This window comes from Haliotis rubra, unplaced genomic scaffold (genome assembly GCF_003918875.1).
Source record: "Haliotis rubra isolate DU_JTF1 unplaced genomic scaffold, ASM391887v1 Scf18, whole genome shotgun sequence".
Taxonomy (NCBI): domain Eukaryota; kingdom Metazoa; phylum Mollusca; class Gastropoda; order Lepetellida; family Haliotidae; genus Haliotis; species Haliotis rubra.
Genome location: NW_025765780.1, coordinates 3,559,842 through 3,578,092, shown reverse-complemented (window position 1 = coordinate 3,578,092; position 18,251 = coordinate 3,559,842). Strand labels below are relative to the sequence as shown.

Genomic DNA, 18,251 nt, shown 5'->3' with positions numbered 1-18,251 from the left:
TTGTCTCCCATCTTCTGCCAGTCCCATATCTAGAGGACTGATTTCTGACCACAGTAACTCACAGTAACTCTGGTGTCTTCTGACTCTACCCTCTACTTCTTGTCTCCCATCTGCTGCCAGTCCCATATCTAGAGGACTAATGTCTGACCACAGTAACTCTGGTGTCTACTGACTCTACCCTCTACTTCTTGTCTCCCATCTGCTGCCAGTCCCATATCTAGAGGACTGATGTCTGATCACAGTAACTCTGGTGTCTACTGACTCTACCCTCTACTTCTTGTCTCCCATCTGCTGCTAGTCCCATATCTAGAGGACTGATGTCTGACCACAGTAACTCTGGTGTCTACTGACTCTACCCTCTACTTCTTGTCTCCCATCTGCTGCCAGTCCCATATCTAGAGGACTGATGTCTGACCACAGTAACTCACAGTAACTCTGGTGTCTACTGACTCTACCTCTACTTCTTGTCTCCCATCTGCTGCCAGTCCCATATCTAGAGAACTGATGTCTGACCACAGTAACTCTGGTGTCTACTGACTCTACCCTCTACTTCTTGTCTCCCATCTGCTGCCAGTCCCATATCTAGAGGACTGATGTCTGACCACAGTAACTCTGGTGTCTACTGACTCTACCCTCTACTTCTTGTCTCCCATCTGCTGCCAGTCCCATATCTAGAGGACTGATGTCTGACCACAGTAACTCACAGTAACTCTGGTGTCTACTGACTCTACCCTCTACTTCTTGTCTCCCATCTGCTGCCAGTCCCATATCTAGAGGACTGATGTATGACCACAGCAACTCTGGTGTCTACTGACTCTACCCTCTACTTCTTGTCTCCCATCTGCTGCCAGTCCCATATCTAGAGGACTGATGTCTGACCACAGTAACTCTGGTTTCTACTGACTCTACCCTCTACTTCTTGTCTCCCATCTGCTGCCAGTCCCATATCTAGAGGACTGATGTCTGACCACAGTAACTCTGGTGTCTTCTGACTCTACCCTCTACTTCTTGTCTCCCATCTGCTGCCAGTCCCATATCTAGAGGACTGATGTCTGACCACAGTAACTCTGGTGTCTACTGACTCTACCCTCTACTTCTTGTCTCCCATCTGCTGCTAGTCCCATATCTAGAGGACTGATGTCTGACCACAGTAACTCCCAGTAACTCTGGTGTCTTCTGACTCTACCCTCTACTTCTTGTCTCCCATCTTCTGCCAGTCCCATATCTAGAGGACTAATGTCTGACCACAGTAACTCTGGTGTCTACTGACTCTACCCTCTACTTCTTGTCTCCCATCTGCTGCCAGTCCCATATCTAGAGGACTAATGTCTGATCACAGTAACTCTGGTGTCTACTGACTCTACCCTCTACTTCTTGTCTCCCATCTGCTGCTAGTCCCATATCTAGAGGACTGATGTCTGACCACAGTAACTCTGGTGTCTACTGACTCTACCCTCTACTTCTTGTCTCCCATCTGCTGCTAGTCCCATATCTAGAGGACTGATGTCTGACCACAGTAACTCACAGTAACTCTGGTGTCTTCTGACTCTACCCTCTACTTCTTGTCTCCCATCTTCTGCCAGTCCCATATCTAGAGGACTAATGTCTGACCACAGTAACTCTGATGTCTACTGACTCTACCCTCTACTTCTTGTCTCCCATCTGCTGCCAGTCCCATATCTAGAGGACTAATGTCTGATCACAGTAACTCTGGTGTTTACTGACTCTACCCTCTACTTCTTGTCTCCCATCTGCTGCTAGTCCCATATCTAGAGGACTGATGTCTGACCACAGTAACTCTGGTGTCTACTGACTCTACCCTCTACTTCTTGTCTCCCATCTGCTGCCAGTCCCATATCTAGAGGACTGATGTCTGACCACAGTAACTCACAGTAACTCTGGTGTCTACTGACTCTACCCTCTACTTCTTGTCTCCCATCTGCTGCCAGTCCCATATCTAGAGAACTGATGTCTGACCACAGTAACTCTGGTGTCTACTGACTCTACCCTCTACTTCTTGTCTCCCATCTGCTGCCAGTCCCATATCTAGAGGACTGATGTCTGACCACAGTAACTCTGGTGTCTACTGACTCTACCCTCTACTTCTTGTCTCCCATCTGCTGCCAGTCCCATATCTAGAGGACTGATGTCTGACCACAGTAACTCACAGTAACTCTGGTGTCTACTGACTCTACCCTCTACTTCTTGTCTCCCATCTGCTGCCAGTCCCATATCTAGAGAGGACTGATGTATGACCACAGCAACTCTGGTGTCTACTGACTCTACCCTCTACTTCTTGTCTCCCATCTGCTGCCAGTCCCATATCTAGAGGACTGATGTCTGACCACAGTAACTCTGGTTTCTACTGACTCTACCCTCTACTTCTTGTCTCCCATCTGCTGCCAGTCCCATATCTAGAGGACTGATGTCTGACCACAGTAACTCTGGTGTCTTCTGACTCTACCCTTTACTTCTTGTCTCCCATCTGCTGCCAGTCCCATATCTAGAGGACTGATGTCTGACCACAGTAACTCTGGTGTCTACTGACTCTACCCTCTACTTCTTGTCTCCCATCTGCTGCTAGTCCCATATCTAGAGGACTGATGTCTGACCACAGTAACTCCCAGTAACTCTGGTGTCTTCTGACTCTACCCTCTACTTCTTGTCTCCCATCTTCTGCCAGTCCCATATCTAGAGGACTAATGTCTGACCACAGTAACTCTGGTGTCTACTGACTCTACCCTCTACTTCTTGTCTCCCATCTGCTGCCAGTCCCATATCTAGAGGACTAATGTCTGATCACAGTAACTCTGGTGTCTACTGACTCTACCCTCTACTTCTTGTCTCCCATCTGCTGCTAGTCCCATATCTAGAGGACTGATGTCTGACCACAGTAACTCTGGTGTCTACTGACTCTACCCTCTACTTCTTGTCTCCCATCTGCTGCTAGTCCCATATCTAGAGGGACTGATGTCTGACCACAGTAACTCACAGTAACTCTGGTGTCTTCTGACTCTACCTCTACTTCTTGTCTCCCATCTTCTGCCAGTCCCATATCTAGAGGACTAATGTCTGACCACAGTAACTCTGATGTCTACTGACTCTACCCTCTACTTCTTGTCTCCCATCTGCTGCCAGTCCCATATCTAGAGGACTAATGTCTGATCACAGTAACTCTGGTGTTTACTGACTCTACCCTCTACTTCTTGTCTCCCATCTGCTGCTAGTCCCATATCTAGAGGACTGATGTCTGACCACAGTAACTCTGGTGTCTACTGACTCTACCCTCTACTTCTTGTCTCCCATCTGCTGCCAGTCCCATATCTAGAGGACTGATGTCTGACCACAGTAACTCACAGTAACTCTGGTGTCTACTGACTCTACCCTCTACTTCTTGTCTCCCATCTTCTGCCAGTCCCATATCTAGAGGACTGATGTCTGACCACAGTAACTCTGGTGTCTACTGACTCTACCCTCTACTTCTTGTCTCCCATCTGCTGCCAGTCCCATATCTAGAGGGCTGATGTCTGACCACAGTAACTCTGGTGTCTACTGACTCTACCCTCTACTTCTTGTCTCCCATCTGCTGCCAGTCCCATATCTAGAGGACTGATGTCTGACCACAGTAACTCACAGTAACTCTGGTGTCTACTGACTCTACCCTCTACTTCTTGTCTCCCATCTGCTGACAGTCCCATATCTAGAGGACTGATGTCTGACCACAGTAACTCTGGTGTCTACTGACTCTACCCTCTACTTCTTGTCTCCCATCTTCTGCCAGTCCCATATCTAGAGGACTGATGTCTGACCACAGTAACTCTGGTGTCTTCTGACTCTACCCTTTACTTCTTGTCTCCCATCTGTTGCCAGTCCAATATCTAGAGGACTGATGTCTGACCACAGTAACTCCGGTGTCTAATGACTCTACCCTCTACTTCTTGTCTCCCATCTGCTGCTAGTCCCATATCTAGAGGACTGATGTCACAGTAACTCACAGTAACTCACAGTAACTCTGGTGTCTTCTGACTCTACCCTCTACTTCTTGTCTCCCATCTGCTGCCAGTCCCATATCTAGAGGACTGATGTCTGACCACAGTAACTCTGGTGTCTACTGACTCTACCCTCTACTTCTTGTCTCCCATCTGCTGCTAGTCCCATATCTAGAGGACTGATGTCTGACCACAGTAACTCTGGTGTCTCTGTCTCCCATCTGCTGACTCTAGAGGGACTGATGTCTGACCTCTACTTCTTGTCTCCCATCTCCCATCTGCTGCCAGTCCCATATCTAGAGGACTGATGTCTGACCACAGTAACTCTGGTGTCTACTGACTCTACCTCTACTTCTTGTCTCCCATCTGCTGCCAGTCCCATATCTAGAGGACTGATGTCTGACCACAGTAACTCACAGTAACTCTGGTGTCTACTGACTCTACCCTCTACTTCTTGTCTCCCATCTGCTGCTAGTCCCATATCTAGAGGACTGATGTCTGACCACAGTAACTCTGGTGTCTACTGACTCTACCCTCTACTTCTTGTCTCCCATCTGCTGCCAGTCCCATATCTAGAGGACTGATGTCTGACCACAGTAACTCTGGTGTCTACTGACTCTACCCTCTACTTCTTGTCTCCCATCTTCTGCCAGTCCCATATCTAGAGGACTGATGTCTGACCACAGTAACTCTGGTGTCACTGACTCTACCTCTACTTCTTGTCTCCCATCTGTTGCCAGTCCCATATCTAGAGGACTGATGTCTGACCACAGTAACTCCTGGTGTCTTCTGACTCTACTCTACCTCTACTTCTTGTCTCCCATCTGCTGCTAGTCCCATATCTAGAGGACTGATGTCTGACCACAGTAACTCACAGTAACTCTGGTGTCTTCTGACTCTACCCTCTACTTCTTGTCTCCCATCTGCTGCCAGTCCCATATCTGCCAGTCCCATATCTAGAGGACTGATGTCTGACCACAGTAACTCTGGTGTCTACTGACTCTACCTCTACTTCTTGTCTCCCATCTGCTGCTAGTCCCATATCTAGACCACAGGGCTGATGTCTGACTAGAGGACACAGTAACTCTGGTGTCTACTGACTCTACCTCTACTTCTTGTCTCCCATCTGCTGCCAGTCCCATATCTAGAGGACTGATGTCTGACCACAGTAACTCACAGTAACTCTGGTGTCTACTGACTCTACATCCTCTACTCTGACTTGTCTCCCATCTGCTGCCAGTCCCATATCTAGAGGACTGATGTCTGACCACAGTAACTCTGGTGCCAGTCTACTGACTCTACCCTCTACTTCTTGTCTCCCCATCTTCTGCTGTTAGTCCCATATCTAGAGGACTGATGTCTGACCACAGTAACTCTCAGTAACTCTGGTGTCTACTGACTCTACTCTGGTGTCCTGACTCTACTTACTTGTCTCCCATCTGCTGCCAGTCCCATATCTAGAGGACTGATGTCTGACCACAGTAACTCTGGTGTCTTACTGACTGACTCTACCTCTACTTCTTGTCTCCCATCTTCTGCCAGTCCCATATCTAGAGGACTGATGTCTGACCACAGTAACTCTGGTGTCTTCTGACTCTACCCTCTACTTCTTGTCTCCCATCTGCTGCCAGTCCCATATCTAGAGGACTGATGTCTGACCACAGTAACTCACAGTAACTCTGGTGTCTACTGACTCTACCCTCTACTTCTTGTCACCCATCTGCTGCTAGTCCCATATCTAGAGGACTGATGTCTGACCACAGTAACTCTGGTGTCTACTGACTCTACAGTCCTCTGTCTACTTCTTGTCTCCCATCTGCTGCTAGTCCCATATCTAGAGGACTGATGTCTGACCACAGTAACTCTGGTGTCTACTGACTCTACCCTCTACTTCTTGTCTCCCATCTGCTGCTAGTCCCATATCTAGAGGACTAATGTCTGACCACAGTAACTCTGGTGTCTACTGACTCTACCCTCTACTTCTTGTCTCCCATCTTCTGCTAGTCCCATATATAGAGGACTGATGTCTGACCACAGTAACTCACAGTAACTCTGGTGTCTACTGACTCTACCCTCTACTTCTTGTCACCCATCTGCTGCTAGTCCCATATCTAGAGGACTGATGTCTGACCACAGTAACTCTGGTGTCTACTGACTCTACCCTCTACTTCTTGTCTCCCATCTGCTGCTAGTCCCATATCTAGAGGACTGATGTCTGACCACAGTAACTCTGGTGTCTACTGACTCTACCCTCTACTTCTTGTCTCCCATCTGCTGCTAGTCCCATATCTAGAGGACTGATGTCTGACCACAGTAACTCTGGTGTCTTCTGACTCTACCCTCTACTTCTTGTCTCCCATCTGCTGCCAGTCCCATATCTAGAGGACTGATGTCTCACCACAGTAACTCTGGTCTCTACTGACTCTACCCTCTACTTCTTGTCTCCCATCTGCTGCCAGTCCCATATCTAGAGGGACTGATGTCTGTCCCACAGTCTGACCACAGTAACTCTGGTGTCTTCTGACTCTACCCTCTACTTCTTGTCTCCCATCTGCTGCCAGTCCCATATTGAGAGGACTGATGTCTGACCACAGTAACTCTGGTGTCTACTGACTCTACCCTCTACTTCTTGTCTCCCATCTGCTGCCAGTCCCATATCTAGAGGACTGATGTCTGACCACAGTAACTCACAGTAACTCTGGTGTCTACTGACTCTACCCTCTACTTCTTGTCTCCCATCTTCTGCCAGTCCCATATCTAGAGGACTGATGTCTGACCACAGTAACTCTGGTGTCTACTGACTCTACCCTCTACTTCTTGTCTCCCATCTGCTGCCAGTCCCATATCTAGAGGACTGATGTCTGACCACAGTAACTCACAGTAACTCTGGTGTCTACTGACTCTACCCTCTACTTCTTGTCTCCCATCTGCTGCCAGTCCCATATCTAGAGGACTGATGTCTGACCACAGTAACTCTGGTGTCTACTGACTCTACCCTCTACTTCTTGTCTCCCATCTGCTGCCAGTCCCATATCTAGAGGACTGATGTCTGACCACAGTAACTCTGGTGTCTACTGACTCTACCCTCTACTTCTTGTCTCCCATCTGCTGCCAGTCCCATATCTAGAGGACTGATGTCTGACCACAGTAACTCTAGTGTCTACTGACTCTACCCTCTACTTCTTGTCTCCCATCTGCTGCCAGTCCCATATCTAGAGGACTGATGTCTGACCACAGTAACTCTGGTGTCTACTGACTCTACCCTCTACTTCTTGTCTCCCATCTGCTGCAACAACAGGTCCTTATACTTCTGGTTATGAATGACTGACTGACTGACTGAGTTTGGTTTTACGCCGCTTTTAGCAATATTCCCACAACATCACGGCGGGGGACACCAGAAGTAGGCTTCACACATTGTACCCATGTGGGGATTCGAACCCGGATCTTCGGCGTGATGAGCCAACACTTTAACCATTAGGCTACCCCACCGCCCCGGTTGTGAATGAGGGTAAGGGAGTATGAGAATAGTGACTTTATGAGTTTGTGAAAATGAAGGAATGAGAGTCAATAGATATATTTTTCCTCTTCTAAACTATTAGATCATAACCTTTATTCTTGATTGGTGTCGAGCTTGGATGCCCATTAGACTGCCCCTTAGTTCACCCAGGCTTGTCACTGGTTTGTCTGGTCCAGACTTGATTGTTTAGGAAGCTGCTATCATGTAGCTGGAAAATTGCTGAATGCAGAATTAAGCAAGGAAGGATTTTTTAGAAGTATTTCTCAAATTTAGAGCCATTTATATAATTATTTGTTTATTACATTTTCAGTGAATCAACCTGTGATAACAATAATAATAATAATAATAATAATAGCATAAACATCATATTCTCCGGAAAGTTCTTGGTGGGTTCGACTCGGCGGCGCTTCCAGGGAGAAGCTGTTTGGGCTACGTGTAGAGGGGGCGAGGGCCCTGAGGTGATGATGAGCCTTACCAGCCTGACTGTGCCAGGATCACCTGAACCCTCTCTGCTGCATTTTTATCTTTATTCTGTAAAACATAAACATGAAATGAAAATATACATATTTAATACATTAGAAAACAGATGCGGATACAAGATCGTGGCAGAACAACCTGGATTGCTGAGAGACTGTAACACTAACTATTCTTTTATTTTCAAACAAATCGTCAAGTCAGGAGATTGTTGCCCTAAAGGTTACCATGACGGCTCGTCCAGTATCTGCACGAGAGGGACTATAAAGGTTTTATTACATGTATCCCATCTTTTTCACTCAGTGGTTATGCACGGCCAGATGAGCCCAGCAGCTGGTGCACAAGCTTATCCGGCTCGAGGTCCAGGTTCAATTCCCCATATAGGTAAATCACATCATGTTTAGTCATTATATAACATCCTAAAAACTGTTTAATAGTTTTAAAAGTGACTCTCTGTTTATTTTCTGGTAATTTCTGTGTAATGGACATGAAGTAACCTTATTTGTGAACAAATATACATTTTCTCTCTCCTTTTTCTTGTCGTCCTAATTGTTACAATTCTGAAATCTTTTCTAATACCTATACTCAAGTGTGTGCGTATCTTGGCTTGGATGTGCAAATGAAATGTGTTCCTGGAATCTGATTGTTTTATCCTCATTGATTGTTACTCAATGTCAAGGTTAAATGTCATGTTATGATGTCATGTTATGATGTCATGTTAAGATGTCATGCACAAGCCCCATCTCATGCTCTTTGAACACATATTTGGTACCTCATGTGCTTTCACAGTCAGGCATACTTTCTCTGAAACTTTCCCATTAAACTTTGCAAATGGACCTGATGTCAATATTTTTCTAGTCTCACACAGAATGGGAATCTTCTTTTGCGAGGTGGCTGCTTCTTCCTGTCTCTGTTGAAGGTTGAAAGTGTGTTAAAGTGGAGCAGTTACTGTCTGAGTGAACGAGTATGATATGCATACTAATAATGTATGTGGTGCACAAGTTTTCATTCACATATGATATGCATGCACGACTTTGAACTCTTATGCTATATTTGTATATGGGACACCGTAGGAATTAATTTGTTACGCCATCTTCTTCTCAAATGAATTAAAATACAACTTTGGTGTTCTGGAGCATGTTGATCATTAGAAGATAATTATCTGTGAGTATAAATGAAATGATTTGTACAGCAGTTTTATGTATTTCTGTAATGAGAGCTGTTTTATATTAGTTCATTTGTTGACGGTTCCACTAGATTATCCGGAGCGGTGAAGTAGCCTAATGGTTAAAGCGTCTGCTCGCCGTGCTGAAGACCTGGGTTTGATTTTTAGTTATATTGCTGGAATACTGCTAAAAGCAGCATAAAACCACTCTCACTCTCACATGCTGGGGGGTTATATCATGGTGTGTATACTGCATGCATGACAATGTGTGACATCATGCAGTCAATGTGTGACACCATGCCGTCCATGGAGGACAGTGTGTGACATCATGCAGTCCATGGAGGACAGTGTGTGACATCATGCAGTCCATGGAGGACAGTGTGTGACATCATGCAGTCAATGCAGTCCATGGAGGTGTGACATCATGCAGTCCATGGAGGACAGTGTGTGACATCATGCAGTCCATGGAGGACAGTGTGTGACATCATGCAGTCCATGGAGGACAGTGTGTGACATCATGCAGTCCATGGAGGACAGTGTGTGACATCATGCAGTCCATGGAGGACAGTGTGACATCATGCAGTCCAGACAGTGTGTGACATCATGCAGTCCATGGAGGACAGTCCATGGAGGACAGTGTGTGACATCATGCAGTCCAGTCCATGGAGGACAGTGTGTGACATCATGCAGTCCATGGAGGACAGTGTGTGACATCATGCAGTCCATGGAGGACAGTGTGTGACATCATGCAGTCCATGGAGGACAGTGTGTGACATCATGCAGTCCATGGAGGACAGTGTGTGACATCATGCAGTCCATGGAGGACAGTGTGTGACATCATGCAGTCCATGGAGGACAGTGTGTGACATCATGCAGTCCATGGAGGACAGTGTGTGACATCATGCAGTCCATGGAGGACAGTGTGTGACATCATGCAGTCCATGGAGGACAGTGTGTGACATCATGCAGTCCATGGAGGACAGTGTGTGACATCATGCAGTCCATGGAGGACAGTGTGTGTGACATCATGCAGTCCATGGAGGACAGTGTGTGACATCATGCAGTCCATGGAGGACAGTGTGTGACATCATGCAGTCCATGGAGGACAGTGTGTGACATCATGCAGTCCATGGAGGACAGTGTGTGACATCATGCAGTCCATGGAGGACAGTGTGTGACATCATGCAGTCCATGGAGGACAGTGTGTGACATCATGCAGTCCATGGAGGACAGTGTGTGACATCATGCAGTCCATGGAGGACAGTGTGTGACATCATGCAGTCCAACATTTTTGAGTTTATGAAATATACAGCATAAAACAATGATTGTTTACTTGTATTCATTAACTAGAAGCAAGTCTCTCACAGTCAGAGTGTAAACAAACTTTTCAAGAATATCAAATATGGATCTTTTGGTAACTTAATTGTCCACCAAACTGGTCGAGATTGTCAAGGGTATACTTCACAATAATGATAACTTTATCTGGAGTGAATTGTTTTTTTCAATTATAATTTCAACACAACATACTGACTTGTATGAAATTTATCAATGATTCAAGAAATCATATGTACAGTTTCAGAAATTTAATAGGATATAAAGTTAAGAGGTCACAGTTTTATTGGTACACTCTGTGGCTTAGAGGATTTAGCAGATAATAATATGTTATCCATTGCCATAGCATTTTGTCGTTGTGGTCCCGAGTTGTTGTGACCACTATACTATATAAAGTTAAGACGTCACAGTTGTATTGGTACATTTCCTTGCTTAAAGGATATAGCAGATAATATCAGTCCCTCCTGGATTCCACGGTGAATTTTTAAGAATTCTGCGGTATATTTCAGTAAATTCTGTATCCCACTTTTCAAAATTATGCAAAACATTCTTCAGTTAAAAACTTGAAAACACAAACAAAATAATTAATTTCAATCTACCAAAAGTTTGATTTTGTGAACATATTTGCAGTGTCAAATTCATATAATATTATTGAAAGGTGCTTAAGAATAAATCATCTTTATTTGTGAATATTTTGAAAATATCGTTATAACAAATGTCTCAGTTCGTTTTTGTATAACCGATCATACTTTTGACTTTTGACACAATTATTCATTTCAGTTGATAGTCAATCTTGATTCAGCTTTCAATGTAAGTAAATTCCACGGCAGAAAAAGGGCAAATTCTGCAGGTATTCTGCCTGAAAATGAGTTATCCACGGAGCAGACATATTTCTACATCAAAAAGTAATTTCCACGATTTATTCTGCAACCGCAGAATCCAGGAGGGACTGTAATATGTATGTTATCCATTGCCATAACATTTTGTCATTGTGGTTCAAAGTTGATGTGACTACTTTCTGGCCGTGGACTGGTAGGTCACAGACACAAGGAACTCCCCTATGGCTGTAGGTATCAGATACGCGGACCTTCCTAATAACTGTAGGTCTCAGACACAAGGACATTCCTTCTTGCTGTAGGTCTCAGACACTGGACCTTCCTTCTGACTGTAGGTCTCAGCTACTAGGACCTTCTCTCTAGCTGTAGGTCTCAGCCACTAGGGCCTTCCTCCTGGGTGTACGTCTCAGACACAAGGACCTACCTTCTGACTGTAGGTGTCAGATACTAGGACCTTCCCTCCAGCTGTAGGTCTCAGATACTAGGACCTTCCGTCTGGCTGTAGGTCTGAGCCACTAGGACCTTCCTTCAGGCTGTAGGTCTCAGACACTAGGACCTTCCATCTGGCTGTAGGTCTCAGACACAAGGATCTTGCCTATGCCTGTAGGTCTCAGACACTAAGACCTTTCATCTGGCTGTAGGTCTCAGACACTAGGACCATGTCTTTGGCTGTAGGTCTTAGACACTAGGACCTCCCTTCTGGCTGTAGGTCTCAGACACTAAGACCTTCCCTCTGGCTGTAGGTCTCAGACACGAGGATCTTCCCTCTGGCTATAGGCCTCAGACACAAGGATCTTCCGTCTGGCAGTAGGTCTCAGACACTAGGACCTTCCCTCTGGCAGTAGGTCTCAGACACTAGGACCTTCTCTCCGGCTGTAGGTCTCAGACACTAGGACCTTCCTTCTGGCTCTAGGTCTAAGACACTAGGACCTTCCTTCTGGCTGTAGGTCTCAGACACAGGACCTTCCTCATAGCTGTACCTTCCTTCTGGCTGTACGTCTCAGACACAGGACCTTCCCTCTGACTGTAGGTCTCAGACACAAGGACCTTCCTTCTGGCTCTAGGTCTCAGACACAAGGACATTCCTTCTGGCTGTAGGTCTCAGCCACTAGGACCTTCCTCATAGCTGTAGGTATCAGACACAAGGACCTTCCTTCTGGCTGTAGGTCTCAGATACTAGGACATTCCTTCTGGCTGTAGGTCTTAGACACAAGGACCTTCCTCATAGCTGCAGGTCTCAGACACAAGGACCTTCCCTCTGGCTGTAGGTCTCAGACACAAGGACCTCCCTTATGGCTGTAGGTCTCAGCCACTAGGACCTTCCTTCTGGCAGTAGGTATCAGACACTAGGACCTTCCTCCTGGCTGTAGGTACCAGAGTCTAGGACCTTCCTTTTGGATGTAGGTCTCAGACACTAGGACCTTACTTCTGGCTGTAGGCCTCAGACACTAGGACCTTCCCTCTGGCTGTAGGTCTCAGCCACTAGGACCTTCCTTCTGGCTGTAGGTCTCAGAGACTAGGGCCTTCCCAAGGAGTCACATTCTCTGGCTATACGTCTCAGAGTTTGAGATCGTAGCACCATGATTGCTTTGCAGACTGGGGTGCAATCAAACACGCCTTTTCATTAACAGTTGAGAAAATCCACAATTTCTTAGTCTCAGTGATAAGGTTCAAGTTATCCCTTATTATGACCCACAATGAGAGAAATCAGGAAAGAGGCACAAGAGCCAGACTATGAGTTGTCCATTGTCAGTTCTGTAGGAATAATGTGACGGATGTGAGGACTGGTGTTGTCATATGCCTTGCAACATCAGCTTCATGTCTGTAGAAGACATCAGGCCAGGCAGTAGAGGGAAAGACATTAGCAGCCATTGCTGAACTGGGCCCTGATAAGTGTAATGTGAGAGATGCAGATTGTAGCAGAATATGCACAGAGGAACTGGATCTAATGTCTTCAATTTGACTGTTGGGTTGATGACATCTCAAGTAGGATTTGGTGACTTGGTTTAGGCTGAGTTAGTTTCTGAAAAAGTTTATCTGGGCTGCTGATGTTTTGAAACATGTTCTTGCATGTCTTGAGAAAGAGTTGTAAGTTGAAGGAATGACCATGATTTGAAACAAGAAGCAGTCACAATGGTTCTCAGGTGGCATGTCACTCTGTCCAATGTCTCTCACACTGTGTGACTGTGCGGTATGTCATACATTTGTGAGTTGTGTGTGACTGTGCTGTATGTCATACATGTGTGTGTTGTGTGTGATGGTATAGTATGTCATACATTTGTGTGCAGTGTGACTATGCAGTATGTCATACATTTGTGTGTTGTGTGTGACTGTGCATTATGTGATACATTTGTGTGCAGTGTTACTGTGCAGTATGTCATACATTTGTGTGTTGTGTTACTGTGTAGTATGTCATACATCTGTGTGCAGTGTGTGACTGCCGTATGTCATACATTTGGGTGCAATGTGTGACTGTAGTATGTCATACATCTGTGTGCAGTGTGTGACTGCCGTATGTCAGACATTTGTGTGCAATGTGTGACTGTAGTATGTCATACATTTGTGTGCAGTGTGTTACTGTAGTATGTCATACATTTGTGTGTGCAGTGTGTAACTGTTGTATGTCATACATTTGTGTGTGACTGTAGTATGTCATACATTATTGCGCTGTGTGACTTGTATGACATACATTTGTGTGCAGTGTGTGACTGTAGTATGTCATACATTTGTGTGCAGTGTGTGACTAGTATATCATACATTTGTGTGCAGTGTGTGACTGTAGTACGTCATACATTTGTGTGCAGTGTGACTGTAGTATGTCATACATTTGTGTGCAGTGTGTGACTGTAGTACGTCATACATTTGTGTGCAGTGTGTGACTAGTACAGTATGTCAATTTTGTGTGTGTGCAGTGTGTAACTGTTGTATGTCATACATTTGTGTGTGAGTGTAGTATGTCATACTGTTGTGATGTCATACATTTATTGTGCAGTGTGTGACTGTAGTATGTCATACATTTGTGTGAGTGTGTGACTGTAGTATGTCATACATTTGTGTGCAGTGTGTGACTGCAGTGTGTGTAGTATGTCATACATTTTGTGTGCAGTGTGTGTGACTGTCATAGTGTGTCATACATTTGTGTACATTTGTGTGCAGTGTGTGACTGTAGTGTGTCATACATTTGTGTGCAGTGTGTGACTGTAGTATGTCATACATTTGTGTGCAGTGTGTGACTGTAGTATGTCATACATTTGTGTGCAGTGTGTGACTGTAGTGTGTCATACATTTGTGTGCAGTGTGTGACTGTAGTGTGTCATACATTTGTGTGTACAGTGTGTGACTGTAGTATGTCATACATTTGTGTGCAGTGTGTGACTGTAGTATGTCATACATTTGTGTGCAGTGTGTGACTAGTATGTCATACATTTGTGTGCAGTGTGTGACTAGTATGTCATACATTTGTGTGTTGTGTGTGACTGGAGCATGTCATACATTTGTGTGCAGTGTGACTGTAGTATGTCATACATTTGTGTGCAGTGTGTTACTGTAGTATGTCATACATTTGTGTGTTGTGTGTGACTGTGGTATGTCATACATTTGTGTGTCACTGTAGTATGTCATACATTTGTGTGCAGTGTGTGACTAGTATTTCATATTTGTGTGTGCAGTGTGTGACTGCCATATGTCGTACATTTGTGTGCAGTGTGTTACGCCAGTGTGTGACACATTTCATGTGTGACTGAGGTGATAGTTGTGCGTGTAGACTTAGGCTTAGTATCTGAATGTATATAATTTTGAGAGTAACGAATAATCCCATTTAAATTGAAAAGTAGCCCTAGTGAGATGGGACTGGAGCTTCATTAAGGGCTTAGCATTGCAGTATCAAAAGTAATACGGTTCAGGGACAGTGAGACCGACTATTGTGTGTGGTGTATGGCTGCTGTATGTCACACAATCGTGTGTGGTGTGTGATCTCAGCCTGTCACACAATTGTGTGTCTGATAAATATCAACAGCTAAATCTAGTCCCCATGGTTACGGGATTCATACTTTTTCCGTGTGCATTCTGAGAAATGTATTGTTATGCAGATGATTATTCATTAATAAATACAAAGTGTCATTCATTTTCAGCTGGTTAGAGCACGAGTGATTGAATTCAGCCTCTGTGAATACATCAAATATTTCAATAGATAAACATATGGCGTTAAGATCAATGAAGAAAAGCATTGATCAAACGCGGCAATGAGAGAGGATGTTATGATCCTATTTATGACAACATGGTTATCATCCAATCACAGTTCATGTTTCAAGAGGAATTTTATGCAGTGAGTTTGACTGCGTCATTTTCGTATCAGAAGATGTTGAAAAGTGTTTTTACAAGTCGTTCATCGGTGCGGCCTCTGTACGTGATCACAGACAAGTGTAGTACCTACCTCCTCCTTGAAACACAAATCCCTACTCTGGTTCGGCCTTCCCCAGTCTACACCCATATCTCATCCTGTGTTACTGTGGTGGAATTGTGACTGAATTTAGGGCATGCATATGACAGGGCTCAATATAAGCACATTGAACTTGCATAGCACTGGTGTAAATGCAACCTCATATTTAAATCAACATACACTCAGTACATGATAGTATTTATTGTTCATAGAAGGCCGACTTCGGCTGGAACCCTGAATGGTGAAACACTGGTGTGGAGGATGACTGTGACGACGACGTGGACAGTGATTGAATGGTGAAACACTGGTGTGGAGGATGACTGTGACGACGACGTGGACAGTGACTGAATGGTGAAACACTGGTGTGGAAGATGGACAGTGATTGAATGGTGAAACACTGCGTGGAGGATGACTGTGACCACGGCGTGGACAGTGACTGAATGGTGAAACACTGGTGTGAAACATGGACAGTGATTGAATGGTGTGGATGGACAGTGATTGAAACACTGGTGTGGAGGATGACTGTGGACAGTGATTGAATGGTGCACGACGACGCACAGTGATTGAATGGTGAAACACTGGTGTGGAGGATGACTGTGACGACGACGTGGACAGTGATTGAATGGTGAAACACTGGTGTGGAGGATGACTGTGACGACAACGTGGACAGTGATTGAATGGTGAAACACTGGTGTGGAGGATGACTGTGACGACGACGTGGACAGTGATTGAATGGTGAAACACTGGTGTGGAGGATGGACAGTGATTGAATGGTGAAACACTGGGGTGGAGGATGACTGTGACGACGACGTGCACAGTGATTGAATGGTGAAACACTGGTGTGGAGGATGACTGTGACGACGACGTGGACAGTGATTGAATGGTGAAACACTGGTGTGGAGGATGACTGTGACGGACGCGTGGACAGTGATTGAATGGTGAAACACTGGTGTGGAGGATGACTGTGACGCGGACAGTGATTGAATGGTGAACGACGACGCGGTGGACAGTGATTGAATGGTGAAACACTGGTGTGGAGGATGGACAACGACGTGGACAGTGATTGAATGGTGAAACACTGGTGTGGAGGATGACTGTGACGACGACGTGGACAGTGATTGAATGGTGAAACACTGGTGTGGAGGATGACTGTGACGACGACGTGGACAGTGATTGAATGGTGAAACACTGGTGTGGAGGATGACTGTGTGACGACGACGCGTGGACAGTGTGAATGGTGAAACACTGTGTGTGGAAACACTGGTGTGGAGGATGACTGTGACGACGTGGACAGACAGTGATTGAATGGTGAAACACTGGTGTGGAGGATGACTGTGACGACGACGTGGACAGTGATTGAATGGTGAAACACTGGTGTGGAGGATGACTGTGACGACGACGTGGACAGTGATTGAATGGTGAAACACTGGTGTGGAGGATGACTGTGACGACGACGTGGACAGTGATTGAATGGTGAAACACTGGTGTGGAAGATGACTGTGATGACGACGTGGACAGTGATTGAATGGTGAAACACTGGTGTGGAGGATGACTGTGACAACGACGTGGACAGTGATTGAATGGTGAAACACTGGTGTGGAGGATGACTGTGACGACGACGTGGACAGTGATTGAATGGTGAAACACTGGTGTGGTGGATGACTGTGACCACGACGAGGACTGGTGTGGACGTGGACAGTGATTGAATGGCTGTTACTGTTCATCATGAAATGTTAGGGACTAAGATAAAGTAATCTGATCAGATGCAGAATTGCTATAATGACATTCTGAATTAGCATTACAAAACCTCAAGCATTTTTGACCAGTGTTGAGACCAATATTTTTGTCAACATCTACAGGGGCCAGTGTATCCAATATTTAGATTAATATGTTTGTCAACATCTACAGGGGCCAGTGTGTTCAATATTGAGATCAATATGTTTGTCAACATCTACAGGGGCCAGTGTGTCCAATTTTGAGATCAATATGTTTGTCAACATCTACAGTGGCCAGTGTATCCAATATTGATATCAATATGTTTGTCAACATCTACAGGGGCCAGTGTATCCAATATTTAGATCAATATGTTTGTCAACATCTACAGGGGCCAGTGTATCCAATATTTAGATCAATATGTTTGTCAACATCTACAGGGGCCAGTTTGTTCAATATTGAGATCAATATGTTTGTCAACATCTACAGGGGCCAGTGTATCCAATATTTAGATCAATATGTTTGTCAACATCTACAGGGGCCAGTGTATCCAATATTTAGATCAATATGTTTGTCAGCATCTACAGGTGCTAGTGAGGCCAATGTTGAGACCAATATGTTTGTCATCATCTACAGGGGCTAGTGTATCCAGTGTTGAGATCAATATGTTGGTCAACATCTACAGGTGCTAGTGAGGCCATTGTTGAGACCAATATGTTTGTCAACATCTACAGGTGCTAGTGAGGCCAATGTTGAGATCAATATGTTTGTCAACATCTACAGGGGC

The 18,251-nt window shown here is 45.2% G+C and overlaps 1 protein-coding gene across 1 annotated transcript in view; it reads left to right on the top strand.

The window, feature by feature from the left end:
* Positions 1–18,251, top strand: part of LOC124273381 (zinc finger protein GLI1-like) — a 208,838-nt gene that overhangs the window by 76,314 nt on the left and 114,273 nt on the right. The window contains exon 3 of the mRNA XM_046708649.1: positions 8,284–8,364. Within this exon, the coding sequence (XP_046564605.1) occupies positions 8,284–8,364 (81 nt within the window). The remainder of the gene's footprint in view (positions 1–8,283; positions 8,365–18,251) is intronic.